Source organism: Maniola hyperantus, chromosome 6, assembly GCF_902806685.2.
Source record: "Maniola hyperantus chromosome 6, iAphHyp1.2, whole genome shotgun sequence".
Taxonomy (NCBI): Eukaryota; Metazoa; Arthropoda; class Insecta; order Lepidoptera; family Nymphalidae; genus Maniola; species Maniola hyperantus.
The window spans coordinates 13,773,981-13,795,501 of record NC_048541.1 but is presented as its reverse complement, the minus strand read 5'-3'; the positions used below and the strand labels follow the sequence as shown (position 1 = coordinate 13,795,501).

The 21,521-nt window shown below is 34.2% G+C and overlaps 1 protein-coding gene across 1 annotated transcript in view; it reads left to right on the top strand.

Moving 5' to 3' along the window:
• LOC117983240 (uncharacterized) overlaps nt 1-7,041 on the top strand; it is a 193,445-nt gene extending 186,404 nt beyond the window's left edge. Inside the window, exons 13-14 of the mRNA XM_034969729.2 lie at nt 3,486-3,628; nt 5,292-7,041. Coding sequence (XP_034825620.1) covers nt 3,486-3,628; nt 5,292-5,390 — 242 coding nt within the window. The 3' untranslated portion in view covers nt 5,391-7,041. The remainder of the gene's footprint in view (nt 1-3,485; nt 3,629-5,291) is intronic.
• The last annotated feature ends 14,480 nt before the right edge of the window (nt 7,042-21,521 follow it).

Sequence of the window (21,521 nt, the reverse complement as noted above, 5' to 3'; positions counted from 1 at the left end):
CATTGCATCAGATTTGTCTGATCTGTGTGATAATTTGCCTGTGTGTCAGAAACACTCACATTCATAATACTAGTATGGGATCACATAATATAGTCGATATATTTAATTTAATTTTAATTTATTTAATAAGGAACACTTACAATATAGGTACATATTCTACATTTACCACATAACTTTCTAACACACACTAATATGTATATACACGCTGAAATTTTAGTGGTTGTTTTCCCGCGGCGGAACGATTTGCCCTCAGTAGTACTATCGAAAATTTTGAATTAAACTTAAAAAGTAAAAATGTTTTTGTTTTGAAATAATTAAAAATAAATCATCTACTCGAAAGTGTGAGAAACTGTAGTAACTCACTAGACGTAATGTGAATAGTAGGTAGGTACATCCACTCGAACCGCGCTGCCAATAAAGTGAAAAAGTTTAGAGCAAAATAAGCTCTCGCGCGTAGTGATACGGCATAAACTAGCCTGCACGTACGCGTTACTACTATAGGTTCGAGGTCTCCTTCGAGTTTTGTTTTTCTCGATTGTAAATTTGTCAGTTATGACTCTAATACTGTTTTACATTTATAAATCGATTGTAATACCACGACAAAATCGGAAAAACCACCATCAAAATTTCAGCGTGTATATAAATTAGATACCTATAATATGATATAAATTAGATCACACGTGCAAAGCCGGGGCGAGTCAGCTACTTTAAAATCTAAAACACATGGAAAGTTCTGTTTCACTCAAGTTCCGTGATACAATGACACCAAGTGTTAATTCAATTTAAAAGCGCAAACTCAACAAAAAGAACTTCCAACTTCTTCCTCTAATGGATGGAACAGAACAGCAGTTTGTTCAGCTAATAAGCAAAGTTTCGAAGCTAGGCGACAGTGCCATATAACAATGGAATAGTGGACTAAGAGCCAGCGCTTGCCAGACCTGCGTTATTTTATAAAAGCTGAAAGTTTCTCTGCGTATTGTCCCCAACACAGGGAGGAACGATCAGCGACTATGAAGTTTGGATCATGGTGGCTGCTTTGGCAGGTAACAGGTAATAAAGGTGTTAAAAATCCCACGGGTTGCCACGGTACTAAATGTCTGGCAATACGTTTCGTGATTTCTAATACTATTCCTACGGAAATATAAAAAATAGACTTTATACTTTGACGTAAGATTTTTTTTCGCCTGTTATAACCCAAAGCCACCACGATCCAAACTTCATAGTCGCAGATCGTTCCTCCCTGTGTTGGGGACAATACGCAGAGAAACTTACATCTATCTATATATTATATAAAAGGAAAAGGTGACTGACTGACTGACTGACTGACTGATCTATCAACGCACAGCTCAAACTACTGGACGGATCGGGCTGAAATTCGGCATGCAGATAGCTATTTTGACGTAGGCATCCGCTAAGAAAGGATTTTTGAAAATTCAATCCCTAAGGGGGTGAAATAGGGGTTTGAAATTTGTGTAGCCCACGCAGATGAAGTCGCGAGCATAAGCTAGGCTTTTATAAAATAACGAAGGTCTGGCCCTCGCGGGCTCTTAGTTCAATATAACAATGGAATTGGTTTTAAAATTCTAGTGCAATTTGTCTAACAACATCTGTGACGCACGGGTTTATTGCGCCCGTTTGCGGAACAAATTCGTTTTTGAAATTTTGCCACGTTTCTCTGACTCTATGTATGATTGAATGTGTTATTCATTGTGGAGTTTCATTTACTAAAAAAACAAGAATTATTTTATTTCAATTAAATAAACTATGCGAGGAGTGATAACGTAGTTTATAATATTTTGGCCTTCTATTCAGGGATCTGGGGTGATCTCTAACTTTTCGGAGCTAAGTGCGATTTAAGCCCCTGCAAAAAGGTTTATGATGGAAAAGCACACTATCAATTACTTTTAGTTGCCTGAGTAAAAAATCGTAGAAAAGCATATAAAAAGCGGCGATAGCCTAGTGGTTAAGACGTCCGTATACGGTAGATCGGAAATTTGATCCCAGGCACACACTTCTAACTTTTAGAAGTTATACTGTGTATTTTAAACAATTAAATATCACATGCTTTAACGATGAAGGACAACATCGTGAGGAAACCTGCATACCTGAGAGCTCTCCATAATCTTCTCAAAGGTGTGTGAAGTCTGCCAATCCACACTTGGCCAGCGTGGCGACTATGGCAAAAACCTTGTCATTCTGAGAAGAAACCCTCGCTCTGTAGTGAGCCAGCGATGAATTGATCACGATGAGTTACTTACCTAAGTATTAAGGTGAAATTTCTGATTCATTAAAACCCTACCTTTAACAACGAAAGATTAAAGAATTCAAATTATAAGAGGATACTTACTCGTAATACTAATTCTTAAAACCTTCCTATTAAGCCAAATAGGCCTAGGATTAAGTAAGTGCGATGTCCAAGATTGCGAAGGAATCCTTTGGGCTTTTCATGTAAGGGCGCACTCATTTGAGTTTCCGTTACGGTTAATGTTATGATCTTATCTTCAGTGGGAGTGGACCGTTTAGATTCAAGCTGTGAGTATAAAAATAAATGACCCGCGAATTCAATTCAATTTGGAATGTCTTGCTCGGAGGGTGAATCAATTTGGTTTTGCAAACAATTCTCTGATTCCAATTCTTGTTTTCTAACTATCAACAAATCATCTTTAATATATAAAAGGAAAAGGTGACTGACTGACTGACTAACTGACTGACTGACTGATCTATTAACGCACAGCTCAAACTACTGGACGGATCGGGCTGAAATTTGGCATGCAGATAGCTATTATGACGTAGACATCCGCTAAGAAAGGATTTTTGAAAAATCATCCCCTAAAGGGGTGAAATAGGGGTTTGAAATTTGTGTAGTCCACGCGAACGAAGTCGCAAGCATAAGCTAGTTTAAAATATTTCATGATATCACCTGCAGCGTAGTGGTAAGCTGTGTATGTGGATGGACCCTATTCGATCCCTGGTAGGAGCAGTTTGAAGATTTATTATGATTTTTGAATTATCTCGGGTTTGGCGAGAGGCTTTGAGCTGTAACCAGTTATAGTACGCGACAGGTTAAAATGGCAATCGGTGAGGGAACGCTCCGCACACCCGCACAGCCCCTGTGCGCTCCGGTGCGGACGAGCGCGGGTGACGTGCGGGTGTGCAGGGCGTCCCCCGCCTCATACCCCGATTGGCATCTCAACCTGTCGCGGACTATAAGTACGTGCTACCAGATGAGATATGCCGCCAAATGTCATAGCGTGCTGCCATGTCCGAGAGTTTTCCATAAAATTCTCAAACGTGTGTGAGGTCTGCCAATCCGCACTTGGCCAGTGGATTCCAATCTGCTCAGGTCCAATCCGATGATCTGGCTTTAGTCCGGATCCGGACTAAACCCTTTTCATGCCAAGAGTACACCCGTGCTCAGTAATGGGGCTGGTGATGGTTTGAGATGATGAGAACGATTAATAACAGATATTATTTTGTTTGTACAGGTATAGATTGCCCGCCCGACCCGCCTCAGTATTCGGCAGTGGTCGCCAAGTCCGAAGCCAAGAATTCAACCAGCTCACACAGTTTGGCGCGATCCCAATCACCGACCTCGCCTGTGTCGAATAATACGCAACATGAGTTACCGGTATGGATTAAGAGTATTCATATTATTCCGAGGATGTTCTTGACATCAGTACCTCAGTACCCTTATTATAAATGCGTGTTTGTTTGTTGGTTTGTTGGTTTGTCCTTTAATCACGTTGCAACGGAACAACGGTTTGACATGATTTTTTTCATGGGTATAGTCAAAGACCAGGAGAGTGACATAGGATACTTTTTATCCCGGAAAATCAAAGAGTTCCCACGGGATTTTTAAAAAACTTAATTCCACGCGTACGAAGTTCGCCGGGTCAGCTAGTTTTCTATACTCTATCTGAGGAAATAAGTTAGTATAGCTCTTTCTCTGTTACGTAATTCCATACAAATGATAGAGAGCAAAATCTCAGTGGGGGCAACAATCTCACCATTTTGAGTCAACAACGAATCGTTTTGTAAAAACGAATGTTTTTTGAAAACATTTTGAATTGAATTGTTTCTTCCTTTGTGATTGCTTGGTGTCTCAAAATAGTAAACGCTCATTGCCCAACGACTCGACTGCTTATTTTTTTTGTCAGTTTTTTGTTCAAGTGAATAGAGCTTCATAAAGACCGTAACAAAATAATTGTGTGAGGAAGATGGATATATTTACTGTATTTTACCGACCAATAAATCAAATATCAGAATTTTAAGAACGATCGTGCTATAAAACTGACTAAGACTAAGATTATAAACTATTTTGACGAACAAGAAAAAATTTTTTTTTTTTGGAAATTGTAATTATGCCTATTTATATATATTTATAAATTTGGAATCCACGGACTCTCTTGCCAAAGGAGCTCCGGTAGGCTGTTTAGGCATGGCTCTCTTAACGATACAATTAAAAGAGCTCTTGCCACCATAAATATTCCTGCGCTCATTGAGCCGGCAGGGATTAGTCGGGATGATGGCAAGAGACCTGATGGATTGACGCTGGTTCCCTGGGAACGGGGACGGGCGCTAATGTGGGACGCAACTTGCGTTGACACATTGGCCCCGTGTCATATCAGGAAGACAGCATCAAGACCGGGAGCCGCAGCAGAAACAGCTGAAAACGGCAAGCGGCGCAAGTATGCCTCTCTTATAGAGAGTTACATTTTTGTGCCGTTTGCCGTGGAGACCCTGGGGCCATGGAGTCTTAGTGCTAAAAATTTTTTACGAGACATTTCACCGCGATTAATAGCCTCAACTGGTGACAGAAGGGCTGGCTCATTTTTTGCGCAGCGGATCAGCCTAGCTGTCCAGCGCGGAAATGCAGCCAGTATTCTTGGCACCATTCCACGCGGTCATGATTTATATAGTAATTAGATAAGGCTAGCTTTAAGTTTTATTGTATTAAAAAAAAAAAAAAACATAACTAATAAAAAAAAAAATTATGCCTACATAATATAATATCTAACATACTACGGAAATTTAATTAGTTTCCGATTAAAATTAAAACATTTAGATTACCACCAGAGAGCACCAGAGATCAATACCATCTATTTGTATAGAATAAGCTTTTTCTTTTGTAAAATTATGGCTGCAATAAACAATTATTTATTTATTTACTTATTCATTTAGATATAGGATTCAAACTGTTTCTATATCCAGTCCATTGTACGTGTGAAAATTAACTCTTTAATTAGAGCGTGTTCAACTGAAAATGAATTAACATAAAATATTTGTTCCAGGGCGACCGCAACGGCGTAAATGGAACTCTGAGGTCGCATCGAGAGGTCGTGACCACTCGAACCCCGCTCTTGGCAGCGCATCAAGAAAGTTGTGTGTAACGATTTTAGTGGCAATAAGGTTTAACTCGCGTTGCGACTTTAGAAATCTGACTGATGTTTTGTTAAAATCAAAACTGTTTTAAAAATTCCAATTGGTTATTTTACTACTTTTGAATTTGATTAATATTATTACTTTATTATAAACTATAAGCAGTTGAACGATCTATATCATCTAGATAAAATATCTGTAGCATAAATAATATATAATTTTTAAAGTCGTAACGCAACTAGGTTAGCTATCAATAAAATAATGTACATTAAAATAAAATGTAAATAAGTGAACATAAATTGTCGGCTAAAAGTCGTTAATAAGAGTTTTTATGTAGCTTAAGTTATATTAGTGAATTGTATTTTAATGGTTGAAGTATGTACATCAAATTCAATTATTACAATTTTAAATCTAAATCAAGAAATACTCTTTTTGGATATTGTAACTTTGACCAATTTGTAAAATATTGAAAGGAAAATTGAAATAAATATTTCATATATTTGTGTTCATAATTTAGTCAATTGTGTGTTCATTGTTTATTTTACGGAAAGTTTAAGGATTTAGATAAACAAAATGTTTTTTAAACATTTTATTTAAGTTCTTTGATATAGTCCATTTCATTTAATATTTAAGTAGCTGTACCAAAGACTTCTATAATATAATTTTTAGCTAGAATATATTTATTGTTTTTCGTTGATTTACCTCATAATTAGAAGTAACTTTACCTTAACTTTAGTTTCTTGTAACATTAACATACTAGCACTTTGATGTGAAACCACACGTTTTATAGAATATTTGTCGCGAAATTATAGAGCAAAGCTATGACTGATAAGTAAAGACATGTAAATAAATCAATACTACTAGTTTAACCTGAGAGTGTAAGAGATTTAGATTAAACTCAACATTTAATGTGGATTAAGTCATTATGGAAATTTAACGAATTTTGTAAATAAATAGCTAAATTAATGTAACAGCAGAACCAAAGTTTTATGTTGGAAAGAATATAAATCTGCATAGGAAAAATGACATACTGTAATTTTAGTTTCACTTTGTAATTTATCTATTTGCCAGTCTAGTTTTACAAAATAATGTTTATAACATTATTTGAATTTAAAAACAATAAACGGGTTATTGTTTTTAAATTCAAGTAAGGTTTTGTTTTCATATATCAAAAATTATAAATTTTGATGTTGGCTCGTCGAGAATGCATGTCATTTGCCAGTAAATTGTAGTTAATTGTAATAATTATATTTTTCTCTTAACTAATGAAATTCAATTTGAAGTTGTGTTATGTAAATACATAATATGTAAATTTTATTAAGAGGCAAGTTTCTACTAAACTGTGAAACTCAATAGATTTGTTTGTTTTACTATCTAATGTAAATGATCAAATAGATAATGATGTATTAAATGTACAAAAATAAAATAATTCTTAAAAATAAATAAGATAAAATTAAGATGCATGTCGATAAGAAAATGAATAATAATACTTATAATAATTGTTAAATTCTATCTATTGTAATGAAATAATCGAAAATTTTGTTAATGTTTTATTACGAAATAACGATTCAATTGTATATTTCATTAGCGAATAAAAGTATTTATTATGAAAAATGAAATTAACTAAAATATTATAATGAGCACTTTATTTTTATTTTTAGTGTAATATATTTTACTAAAATAATAATAATTTTACATTTTTTGGAAAAAATGTGTTATTGTAAAAACGACTAAATATAATAATCTAAACTGAAACCTTTGTCTGTACTGCATATTGTGTCACTATTTACAGCATATGTATAGTTATTCTTATTTATACATCTAAATATATTATATTAAATTCAAAGTCCTGACTGACTGACTGACATATATATCAACGCACAGCCTAAACCACCGGTCCTAGAGACATAAAATTTTAAGGGTGTGTTCTTTGTAAAGAGTAGGTGTCCACTAAGAAAGGATTTTTCGAAATTCCACCCCTAAGTGGGTTAAATAGGGGATGAAAGTTTGTATGAAGTCCGTCATTTTTCAAGTTATTTGCATGAAAATTGGTATTTGGGTATTCGGCCACTAATGAAGAAATACCTACGTGTTTCAGGATTTTTGGAAATTCATCCCCCACCTCGATTTTCTAAATTCCACCCGAGCGAAGCCGGGGCGGGTCAGCTAGTAATATAATAAAAGGTTAAACTGACATTATCTTTTACGAACATTATATTTTGCATAAGTACCTGTAGATTTTTTTAGTAATGCAGGCTTCCAAGAAAATATTTTCATAAATTACACTTGAGCGAAACCGGGCGAGGTCACCTAGTCCTTTTATAATTTAAAAGCAACCTCTTTGTAAGAAATACCTACCTAATTTGCAATATTCTTGCGACAATTTTGTCAGAGGAACTCCAAGGAAATTTTTTCCCAGAAACCTTGCTTTGGTAATATTATGTAACTTATTATAATTACTTAGTAGAGTTTTCAAGAAGAATTTTCCTAAGCGACCGATTAAAATTAGTGAACACAGCCTTTTAAATACAATACAGAATTAAATTTGAAACATACTAAGTGTCGTACTAATTCTAACAGCTTCAAAGAATAGGAGTTTTCTCTAACTTTCCTTAATAAAATTAGTCATTACGTACGAGCATGCTTGATACGGGCAAATCCGATTGTGTGAACGCAAAGTCAAGCTTGCGCGTCGAGAGTGTATCAGTGTTACGACTCAGATTTGCACAATTATCTACCTATCATATTCTATATCAGGAAATTGAATAAAATGAATTGCTCATGTAAAAATTAAATGAATTTATGAATCTATGGATGCAGTAATGATATTTAGTTGTGAATAAAATAAAATTGTGGAATGTTTTAAATGAACGAACAGCATTTTTTTATATGTCTTCATTAAAGTGACTCAAGTATATAATGGCTTGTTTTATTTAAACCTTTCATCATCCTTACAATGTTTCTGCAACAAAAATTAATAACAATGTGCATTACAGGCACTTAAGTACATAATATTATTAAAGTAAAATATCAATCATAAATTAAGTGCTTCAGAAGTGTATAAAACACTAAAGAAATAGCTAACAGGATTCTGAGAACGATATCCAAACTACTGAATTAAAATATTATAATATTAATGTGGTAACAGATCATATTATTATTACTAAAAGGTCCGCTCTTGAGAATATTAAACCAAATCAAAAAATATACTTAACCTTTAAAAACAAAAGTTAATGATGAATGTATAGGTGCATAAGGCAAAGGACAAATCTTTCGGAACGGCTTGGTATTTATTTCAAATATTTAATATTTAGATGTATGAATAATATCCTGAAATATTAGGCAGTAAAATTAGAGATTTTTTATATATTTATATGTATTACATTTACATTGCATCGGAATTCCTTGAATAGTGGGTACCGTGGGCATAATATAAAATTCCGTTACGTCTCTTTCTGGTGAAAGAGACGAACAATTAACTTAAACTTGTGCTCGTCTATAGTGTCAATTTAAGTAAAAAAAATTACAATTAAACTTAAAAGATCTATTAAAATTAGGTGTTGAATTTTATTTCCCATTGATATCAGAAAAGGAACAAATTAACCTCCATTTAATTAACAAGAGTGGCCATACCTAAAATCATTATATCGTTAACACGGGTTCGACTAGTAAAAGTTGTTACTTCCTTTTATCAAGGGCCAGTTGCACCAAAGACGGTTTCCGTTAGTGTTAAAGACCACCAAAGTTCAAGTTGCACAAGTCAGTGTTCTTAGACATTTCCAAATTTTAACATTTAGAAAGAAAGAAAGAAAGAAAGAAAACTAGTTTATTCATCTTATGCCTAAGGTAGGTACAAACAAACTTAAAATTAATGGTTAGTAGGTAGTAGTTAGTAGATAATAAGAAGTATTTAATAATTAATTTAATCTAAAATTAGTTCTTGCACTCACTTGGCACAAGATGAAATTTAAACTTAATCATTATAGAGGTAAGAATACCTACTGTCTTGTGCAACTCTTAGTTAGTCACTTCGCAGTAAGGCGTTTCTTGCTCATCAAATTCTATCGAATCGATTCTATTCTATGGATATTTCCTGCTAAGGGATCAGAGAAAAATTTGGCTCATAAATAACGACACGGCCGTACCTAAAAGCATTGTGTTGGTGATGCAGGTCCGACGTATAAAACGTTTGTGTCCACGTCGGAGAGATGGCGAGGCGTTAAGACCATTTGTTAAGCATTCAATGCCCGGCTATTTATCTCGCCGCCATTGACTGGACCGTCCTCTATCAATGCGGCGTGATCCTCTGGCAATCTATCAACACTGTAATTCCCCGTTTGATCTATATGTCAATAAGATCTATTGGATTTTTCACCTTTTTTGTATGTATGAGAAAAAACCCCCTTTCAAATAAGAATGGGTGTAAATATTGAAAAAATTACCTGAGTAAAATGTTCCTGTAAAATTTGGGGCGAAAAAGAAGATCTTTTTCGTGAATTACCTAAAAAAAGTTCTGTACATGTTGGACCCATATTATGATTATGTTAACTTTTTAAAAAGTAGTATAAGATTTGATAGGAAAATTAAATTTTGTAATGATAATAATTCTTTTATCTTTTTAATATCCTTAAAAGCTGTCTTGCATTAGCATACGGCATCTATGTTCATGTCACTAACTTTGTTCAATTGCATTGTTTTAATGAAAAGTATTGGGTACCTAGTTACTTATTAACTAGGAATTCATTTGGCATATACCGCTTTACTTCCACTATCAGTCTACTCATAATGTTAGGAATAAATAAAAATAAAATAATCCAAGCAATATTTTCTTTAAAAACTATGATGTTTGTTCGCCTTTTATTTGGATTTTATAGCGACGTATTATTTAAATCGAAACTCTTTTGTTTATTATCAAGGTTACACTGTTTGTTATATATCACATTATCTATTGCCGTTGCTGCGTACGAAGTATCTCAAGGTGTAACCAAACCAACGTTACAGTTTATATATGTATGGATGCCGGATTTTGTAGCAAGTGTAACTATATCATTTTTCACAAAGGAAAAATCGTTTGTTAAATTCTGCTCAAGAATCAAAACTATTGACAAAGCTATCGATTTCCACAAAAACAAAATCATACTATCAATCGCAATATTTTATGCTACTATAGTATTTAAATATATCATGGAAAATTTGTGTTACTGTTGTGGTTATAGATTTTACACTTTATTGCATATATTTATAATGTTAAATTTAACAACAAACGTTCTTAGTAATTTAACGGGAGCGGTGTTATTTGAATTGTTATGGTCAAGACTAAAACATATTTCTCGGTGTCTGAAAACAAACTGCTTAATTTACAATTATACCAACAGACAAAAAATAATGATCCTACAGAAATTTATTTTTACATATAAAACATTGATGTGCTACTTTAGTTGTGCAAGCAAGTCATTTAAACCATTGGTAAGCTAAGGTTTTTATACTGTTCAGTAGTTGAAATAACATATGCGTTATTAGGAAGTATTATCTGTAATCTTATTGATGTTTGTATTTTTATTTTGTCACATATGTTTGTAAATGTTGTATTAACTTATAATTGGCGACTACATTTAGTAAGTAATATTTTCAGAATTAAGTTTTTTTTTAAATGTATTAGTGTAAGTAGCCGTTAGTTAATTTAATAAATAAAATAAAATAAAATAATTTTTAAATACTATACCTAGGTATTAATCTGGTATTGTTTTATTTTTCAGATATTCCTTCACCTGATTTTTGGGTGTGGAAAATTAATTTTTTTACATTTATTTTGGAACCACTGTATTTATTAATGAAGTAAGTGTTCATTCATTGTTTAAAATGTTTATAATCATTATCTTATCTTACCCACCTTAACTAGAGTAAAATGAAACGCGTGGGGTGCAAAAGAGCTACTCGTCGAGAAATTTCGCAAAAGCTGGGGTACACGGGCAGAGTAAACGGTAAACTTAACAAGCACTTTACCAAAACTGGTAGAGCATAGGGAACAGTACTCTACCAGTTAGTATAGATCAATACCAGTTATGGTAGAGCTGTACGTATCACTCAACTACTTATGGGAGTAGACCAGTGTTTTTTTTGTTATGCCATAAACGTGGCACGTTAAAAAATACTCTACGAAAATACCACTATCACCAGACAAAAGATTCTGAAATAATAATAACATTAAGTTTCCGCTAAATTCTTATCATAATAATTAATAATATCAGTACTTACCCTTATTATAAATGCGAAAGTGTTTGTTTGTTGGTTTGTCCTTCAATCACGTCGCAACGGTGCAATGGATTGACGTGATTTTTTGCATGGGTATAGATAAATACGTGGAAAGTGACATAGGCTACTTTTTATCCCGGAAAATCAAAGAGTTCCTACGGGATTTAAAAAAACGTAATTCCACGCGGACGAAGTCGCGGGCGTCAGCTAGTTATTTAATAAATTTCAATTTTTAATTTTTAGCATGAACTTCACGTAACAATTGCAGTAACAATAGATGCAATCAGCGGTATTATTGTGATATGTTCTTCTACTTTTTTGCGGAGATGATATTACTAGAATATGATGAAATTAAAGAAACGCTAAGTAGCTTATTGCTTTTTTGTTCAGGTAAATTATGTTTAATCCATACCATACCTACATTTCATATTATAATTTAATGCCGGTTGAACCTGGTCAACCAACCGGCACCTGGAGGAGGTCCATTGAAACAGAACTTAAAAGAGTGGGGTGGGACTCTCATGGAATCATGTTGAGTCAGTAGCTAAAGACAGGAGGGCATGGAAATCAACTACGGCAGCCCTAAGTTCCACGAGGCAATTAAATTACTATCAATATTTTTAAATTTTTAATAGTGTTATTACCCACACTTCAATGATTGATGATGGAGGAGGATGATTCCCTTTAAGTGAAGGTAATAACTCCACTGTGCTGGGGAAAAATAGTAGAAACTAAATTTATTACTATTCCGTTTCAGACACAAACCTACGTCGAACGATATACGAAACCATGGAATACATTGAGACTCGAGCACCTAGATACACCATCTGGCGAATATCCCCTATCGATATCAATTTATTTATTGGCCTTATAAACGTTTGCATTACGTATATAATAGTACTATTACAATTTCGATATTAGCTGTTTAGTTTATTAAATTGTCTTTTTGATTAATTTTAATTATATTACTAACAATCGGTTGTTTAAACATAATATTTTGAACCAAATAATTAGATTTATGAATAGAAACACTATACTATATCGTTTGAAATAAATTTATGTATAAAATGATATATCTCGTATCATTTTAATTTTTTTCAAAAACATCGGCACTCTTTATTGGACTGTAAATTACTTTTACAAATTAAACATTTAAAAGAAGTTTAAGCTAGAATACTAATTAGTCTATAGGCTAGACGGTGTACGGTGGTAAGAATAAAGCTGCTATTGTATGATGGTGCTTTATGGTAGAAAAAATATTTATTGTGGTAGATTCAACATTAACAGAGAGATACTCAACATCATCATGATCCACCCATCGCTGGCTCACTACAGAGCACGGGTCTCCTCTCAGAGTGAGAAGGGTTTTGGCCATAGTCTACCACGATGGCCATGAGCGGATTGGTAGACTTCACACACCTTTGAGAACATTATGAAGAACTCTCAGGCATGCAGGTTTCCTCACGATGTTTTCCTCCACCGTTAAAGCAAGTGATATTTAATTACTTTAACTTCGAAAAGTTGGAGGTGCGTGCCCAGGATCGAAGCCCCGACTTCCGATTAGAAGGCGGACATCCTAACCACAAGGCTATAGGCTAGGCACAGCTTCTACAGAGAACTTTCAACAGAGATACACTAACTATTTGAAAATGAGCTCGAGTTGAAGTGCAGACACCAGACAGTTATAATAATGTCTCACAGTTTCATTAAAATACAGATACGTACACAATTGAGTTCTTTTGAAGTCTGTTAACAAAGCTAGCTAGTGAAGTAAGTGAGCTTACGCACGCTTTCGAAGGCAAGGGCGCTACACCACAACGTCTTCGCAAGTGTTTCATCCTTTCAAAGTGCAGTCTGTCTGTTGTCTGCGCTGTATAGTAGCTACTTTAGTCTGTCTCTCACAAGTTGGCTTCATCATGTTATATTTATAATCTCTTGCACTTAGTACTAGAAGAGACATCATAGAATAGATACAATACAAGTTAAAACATCATGGAAGAAAAAAAAACTTTACAATTTTATCCGAGCCAGTGATTGGTAGAATCCTAATTATTTTTCTACTTGATATAAACGTTTTTAGGGTTCCGTAGTAAACAAGGAACCCTTATTGTTTCGCCATGTCCGTCCGTCTGTCCGTCCGTCCGTCCTCGGTTAATCTCAGAAACTATTAATGCTAGAAATCTGTAATTTGCCATGGGTATAAATATTAATCACGCCGACAAAGTGGTGAAATAAAATTGTGATAAATATATTTTTTTAGGGTAGCTCCCCTACATGTAAAGTGGGGATGAATTTTTTTTTCTCGTAGGTAGAATATAGGGTATCGTTGAATAGGTCTTTTAAAAATACTGTGGGTGTGGCAACATCATTTTTCGATTTCTAAATCCATTTGAAAAATATGATGTTTTAAAGTGCTCATTTTTATTAGAGTCAAGTGTCCCCCCCCTCTATCAGCCAAGTGGTAGTATATAGGAATGTGAAAACATTCACAGCAGTAGTATATAATATAATCAATTTAAAAGAAAAACTATCATGGCTAAGTAGGGTTCACAGGTTAAGGAGTTATATCTGTTTTTCGAGGATTGTGACTACGGAACCCTACACTGCGCGTGACCTTCCTCGCACTTGGCCGTTTTTTTAAATTTTGAGTGTCGAAAAATGAAAATGAATTCCAAATAGAATTTTGAAAGTGGATATCATAAATAGAACATATTTAACTGAAAGTTATTATTTAAATCCAAAAACACTAATAAGTTTAGTTCAGACGTTTTTGTAAATCTAAATATATGAAAGGAAACGGTGACTAACTGAGTGGCTGATCTATCAACGCACAGCTCAAACTATTGGACGGATCGGGCTGAAATTTGACACGCAGATATAGCTATTATTACTTATGACATAGGCATCTGTTAAGAAATAATTTTTGAAAAATCAACCCCTCAAGAGGTAAAATAGGGGGTTTGAATTTGATGTTGTCCACGTGGATGAAGTCGCGGGCATAAGCTAGTCAATCATAAATATCAATCCATTAAATTATAAAAGTAAGGAAAAATTTATAAAAGTACTTACTTATTCCTATCAAGGTGATATATCATGCACTCTAACAAATTATTGGTACCTATTGACTTATTATGCAACTAGATTATACTCGCGACTTCGTCCGCATGGACTACACAAATTTCAAATCAAAAATCTTTTCTTGGCGGATGCCTACGTCATAATAGCTATCTGCATGCCAAATTTCAGCCCGACACCCCAAAAATAAAATGGTAAACAGTAAAACTCATATAGGAAATTTAAAAATTAGAATCACATTAAGCTGTTTTGTTTATAAGAATTGTGTTTGAAACATTATTTATGATCTTTTTTGTGTAATATACAGTGTATTATTATTTTGTTACAGTTTTAAATAGAAATGTGACCAATACAATCCACCTGTTTTTATTGTTCATTTTTCTGTGCTAATAAAACCAGACAAATAGTAGTATATTTCCTGATTGTATCGACATATGAAGTAGTTGAACATTAATCAATATTATTGTTCTTAACAATAATTTATTTGTGTTCGGCTACGCTTTGGGTAATCATGCTCCGAAAAAAATTAAAAGCTATATGCCACAGAATGTCATCCCTAAAACTTATAATGTGCATACGGCTATTGTTCGGTTACTATAACGAAGTGTTCCCATCCAAAACTGTTTGCTATTTGGCAAAAATATATTGCCTTTGTTACTGGGGGTTTTGTCTTCACCACATAGTTTACATTCCCAATGAACTTAATTTAATATTTTTCAATATTTTAATGATTGGGCAATTTATTATAAATGTTCTAATATCAATTTTTACTAATGAAAAGTTACTTAAAGCATATTCTATGATCAAAACTATTGATATAATCATGGGATTCAAGAATAAATATTTCGACTTAATGGTGACTTACGTCTTATTTAGTGGAAGCATTTGTGTAAAGTTTACTATTGAAATTGTTTTTACATTTAATACTGCTAGTTTTTGGGCCATTCCTCATATAACTAGTATTTTGATGTTAACAACAAATCATCTAAGCCTAATTACAATATCAATATCATTCGAAATGATGTGGTCCAGAATGAGGTATTTATGCATTCAAATAAAATTAAAATGCAGTGACAGAAATATCTCTACAGATGATAAGCTCTATAAATTAAAACAATTTATGCACTTGTATAAGAATTTATTGGATGTAATGAGTTATTCAAATAAATCAATAAAGTTTGCGGTAAGTTAAATAAATTATACATTATTGGGTCCAAGGCAAATAAATTTGATTTGACTTGTTTAATGTAAAGTACGCGGCAGAAAGTAATGTAAATCGGTCATTAGAATGACATTTTGGCTTCGGAGATCGTTGTCTCTGTCAGTCATGCCTATACGACGTTTTGTCGGACTCAGCGATAGAGACAATGCTCTACAAATCTGCTATCTCCTTCTAAAAGTCGATGTACATTGCTTTCTACCGCGTACTGTATGTGATTAATGAATACTAGATGAGGCCCGTGAATTGGTCCAAGTGGATTTAGGTTTTTAAAATCCCGTGAGAACAAATGCTGCCTATGTATGCTGCCTCGGGATGTAAACTAACTCTGTACTAAATATCATCAAAATCTGTTAACTGTTAGGCCGTGAAAAACTAGCAGACTATAGACAGGCACACATTCATAATATTAATAGTAATATATAATAGTATAGTATGGAGGATATGGATTATAGTAATAAATACTTATAAATTAATTAAGTAATTTTTAATTTAATTAAAATTATTAATAACTTTGTTTCAGGTTTGTGTCAACTTAATAATTACATCCTTTAAAGTGATTTATTACGTCTATACTGGCATTTCTATATTTATTGCAAGCGTAAGTAAAATTTTAATTTATTAATTAAGAATATTATTTATCGAGATATGTTTCATTTGATACAAGATGATACCCGTGACTTCATCCGCGTGGATTTAGTTTTTTTTTCAAATTCCGAGAGAACTCAAGTTTTTGTGGGAATCACTCATTTTGGTCTCGTTACAGCCCATTCCCATTTGTCGGTTCTTGGGCCCGGATTTTAATTGGATGTTCCAGTAGCAGAACTTTTTATATGAAGCTATTCACACTTGTCTGAACCGATTTTGTATAAAAATGTTCTGCCACTGGAACATCCGATTAAAATCCGGGCCCGACAGCCGATAAGTTACGAACATTACTCTCAAATATAATGAACCATGGGTAAAACCTGTTTTGTTTTTCCAGAACCAAATGAGTACAACTGTAAATGTTATAATGGAAGGAGTTATCGCAATATTCGTAATGTGTGCATCAGCCTTCGTTGCTGAAATGTTAGTGAATGAATACGACAATATTAAAGAAACACTTGGTGAACTACTATTGATGCATAGAGGTGAGGATTCTTCATCATAGTCGTATTCCTCATTGCTGAGTGTTGTCACTCGTTCCATTAATCACAATAATGGCAGGAGTTCTCTTGAGATAATACTTAATGCGGTGGGTTCCCAGATCCTTCCGCATACAAATCACTAAAGAGAATGAGAGTTCGTTTCTTAGGTTTTTAATTAACTTCAAAAAAGAAGGAGGTTCTCAATTCGTCGGAATCCTTTTTTTTAATGTATGTTCCCCGGTTACTCGAAGACGCCTGGACGGATTTTGAAAATCATTTTTGTTTGAAAGGGTATACTTCAAAGATGGTCCCATTGAAATTTGGTGAAGATCTGATGAACATCTTCAAAGATAGATAATGGGACTCCTCAACGCATAGGACTTAATTGCTCGCGATCAGTGTAATAGCTTAGTAAACAAAAGATTTTTAACAGGTATAGCATATTTTAATACCATGGGGCCACTAAAAATTGTGAAATAAAATTTTTTTACAAAAAAAAAAACCGACTTCAATACACAAAATGGGGTCGGTGCCAATGAGGTGCCATTGTAGAGTCTCATAAAAAGATGAACTCTAGACGATTCGCGCATCTAAAGCTAATTGGCACCGGCACCAAAAAGTATTATTATGGAATTATATTAACTCTTGTATACATAATTTATATTCGGTAATAAATTAAATTATTTTAAATTTTTGGTGTTTCTGTATTGAAGTCGGTTTTTTTTTTTGTAATTTTTTTTACAGTTATTATCAGTTGTTAGTGATAATAACCGGAACCGACGCGACGGCTTAACGTGCTCTTCGAGGCACGGAGGACGTGAAAATGACAAAGTGGAATGCCGAGATTTGGCCCAGAAATGCCCAACATATTCTTATTGTGAAAAAATGATATATTCATTGTTAAAAAAATTGAGTTAAGTTATTTAAAACCATTTATCAAGTGGAAAACCTAACTATATGATAGATTTATGCAATTTGAAAGTCGATCCTATGGAAATTCTAAATATATAAAAGGAAAAGGTGACTGACAGACTGACTGATCTATCAACGCACAGCTCAAACCACTGGACGGATCGGGCTGAAATTTAGCATGCATATAACTATTATAACTTGGGCATCCGGTTAGAAACGTTTTCGAAAATTCAACCCCTAAGGGGATTAAATAATGTTGATTCCCTATAGTTTCATGTGTGGGCACCTAAGGGCCAAATTTACTTTGGCCACCTATAATTCCCCTTTGGACCTCTAAAGTCGGTCACCCATCCAGTTACCGACTTGGGTCAACGTTGCTTAAAAATCGCAATCGATTGATATTGAGTCGTCACAACTAGGCCACACGTCATGACGTGAGGATAGGTATTAATCATAATATTACAACTGATTCTAAGATAAAGTATTTTGATTTTTAGATGAAACCTTACATCAACTGATATGGTGCTTTTTGGAATACATTGAAAACCGCCCACCGAAATACATATTATGGCGCATTATCCCAATGGACATAACACTATTTTTAGGTCTTTTAGAAATATGTGTTACTTATGTAATTGTTTTATTACAATTTTATTACTAGATTAATAAAGGATGAAAAGCTTACTGATAATTATTATTTATGCATTTTTTGAATTTATATTTAAGCATTATGAATTAGCAATAACCAAATAATTTAAAAATCTACTTAGTCTTCAAACTCACCAACAAGATGGTCTCATCGTGAAAATGGCCACCGACAGAAGGAAATGGAAACAGCTGATCCATTCGAGGCTGGGACCACGATCCGACGACGTGGTCAAACACGACCACGACCACGAGGCCAGGACCACGATCCTCAGGAATGAAGAAACGACCGGAGAGAGAGAGAGAGATATATATATTATATACAGGGTTACAGGAAAATAGGACACGATCCCGTTAAGGAGTTATAGTACAGGACATTAGCTATCAAATGACCCCTAAAGTGCTTATGCGAAAGTGCATCGTTTTCGAGTTATTCATTTTTTTATTTTTTTTCTTGGTAAACTTGGAAATTTTCACAAAATGTGTATTTTTATGGCCGCTATAACAACAAATACTAAAAATTACAAAATGGCTGCCATAAAAATAAAAAAATGATTAAAAAGTGTTATTTCTTGTACGATGGTACGGAACCCTACGTGTGCAAGCCCGACTCGCACTTGACTGATTTTATATTACCTTTTGACCTCATGGAAAAATAGATGTGGCGGTTACCACAATAGAAACTAGATGGCGCTGTTCAATCAATGACGTAGTCCCGAACAAATGTACCGCCGATAGTAATCGCACTAACGGAGTTTTCTGCAATCTGGACTATATATATAGAAGCTTCAAGATACAACCGTCGGCCCAGCTGGCGCTACCGAGCACAACCAACCGCTCGGTGGGAGATCTCCCCTTTGGTACGGTCGAGCCTGCACACCGCTCCCGTACATTGGTGACCCCGACGTGATCAAGAACGGTCGCACACCTCAACAACCGACGAAATCAAGAATGGTCGCACACTACAACAGCCGACGTCATCGAAGATCAACCGCACGCCGCCGCACTCCGCACTGCGCACTCAACGTGATCAAGGGTGATCGCATACACCGCAACACCTTTGGATCACACACCGCAAGCCGACGTCTCCTCCAACTCCAAGTCTACAAGCAGCAACAGCAATCACATCGAGGCCTGTAAGACGGATGTAGCACAGCTTCGGGGCACAATGGCTCTGCACTCCATCACCAGCTACAAGCGTCCTGGTCCACCGCTTCTCTGGATGGTTAGCGGCCATTGCCCTTCACACGCCTTCACGCTACAACGCCACCTCTCTTCACTGCTTCACACTACGCGTTCGTCTCGGAGGGGAGTGATGTGGCGGTTACCACAATAGAAACTAGATGGCGCTGTTCAATCAATGACGTAGTCCCGAACAAATGTACCGCCGATAGTAATCGCACTAACGGAGTTTTCTGCAATCTGGACTATATATAGAAGCTTCAAGATACAACCGTCGGCCCAGCTGGCGCTACCGAGCACAACCAACCGCTCGGTGGGAGATCTCCCCTTTGGTACGGTCGAGCCTGCACACCGCTCCCGTACATAATCTTCAACGATTTTGCATTAAACTCGTTTTTACATTGATTCTGATTTAATTCTTTGGCAATAGCATTTGCTAGAATTTTCTACCTGGTCTCTTTGTTGTGCAATTTTTACTTGATTTTATGATGTTATTGTAATTTTTTTGTACCAGCTAACAAGACGTAGATGTTTTTAAAATAATCCGCAGGATAAGTGCTGTAGTAATTTTTACAGAAAATTTGCAAGTTATTCAAAGAATTATATTTAAAAATCGAAAACTTGTACAGTTTTTGGAGCCTTTGAAAAAGGAATTCATATTTTTTTGATGCGTTAATGACTCCACATTAGCATCTAATTGGCATCGACTTTGAGATCGCACCCAATGCCCATATCAATCGTATTAATATAATAATTAAAAGTATTAGCCTATATCTAGAAAACTGCTATTTTTGCTTCATAAAACTTGTACTCTTCCCTAAGTTACAGTTAATTGTAAGCTAATAAATAAATAAAATTATCACAATCCGATTAATCGTTTCGAAGACATGCGTGGACAATCATATACAACATACGACATACATAGCTTGGAAGCTCTAGCAGATTATCATAATATGTGTGTACGTTGCAGTTCCAATAATATTAGATTAAGTTTAAAATCCGTTACTATAACAAGTACCAATTATTTTATTATAAAATCCACTTCTGAATAAGTGGAAAAGTCAAGTTAATATGAAAATTAATAATTGATACTAATTCATTCCGTTTCCAAAGTTTTTTTTATATATTACCAGTACATTTCTTGTTACATTTTTATCACTATGCTTAAAACTCATCATGATCATAAGGCTTTTATTTGGTTACTACAACGACGTTTTCAGATCAAAAGTGTTAAACTTTGTTATTTAGCTATTATCTATTGCTTCAGTTACGTTGTGTTTAGCTTATATAATATACTTATATCTTTTGCAAAATCAGCATCAATGCCATCGAAATATTTCAGAATTTTAACGATATCACAATTTGTTGTAAATATTCTGATATTTTTTTCATATAATATAATATATTGTATATATTGATATATATTATATTGTAATATATTAATAGATCATGCATTCAAACAAATTGGTATTGACTTATTATGCAATATTCCATCGGAACTACTGTACATATTTTAAAGTAAAACTGTAACAAAACCATAATACACTGTATGTTACACTTTGAAAAAGATCAATATATAATGTTTCAAACACAAGTTTTGTTTATAAGACTTGTGTTTGAAACATTATTTACATTGTATTATTGTTTTATTATAGTTTTACTTTAAAATAAAAAATATACCTATAGGTACAATCCACCTATTTTTATTGTTCATGGTTCTAATTATA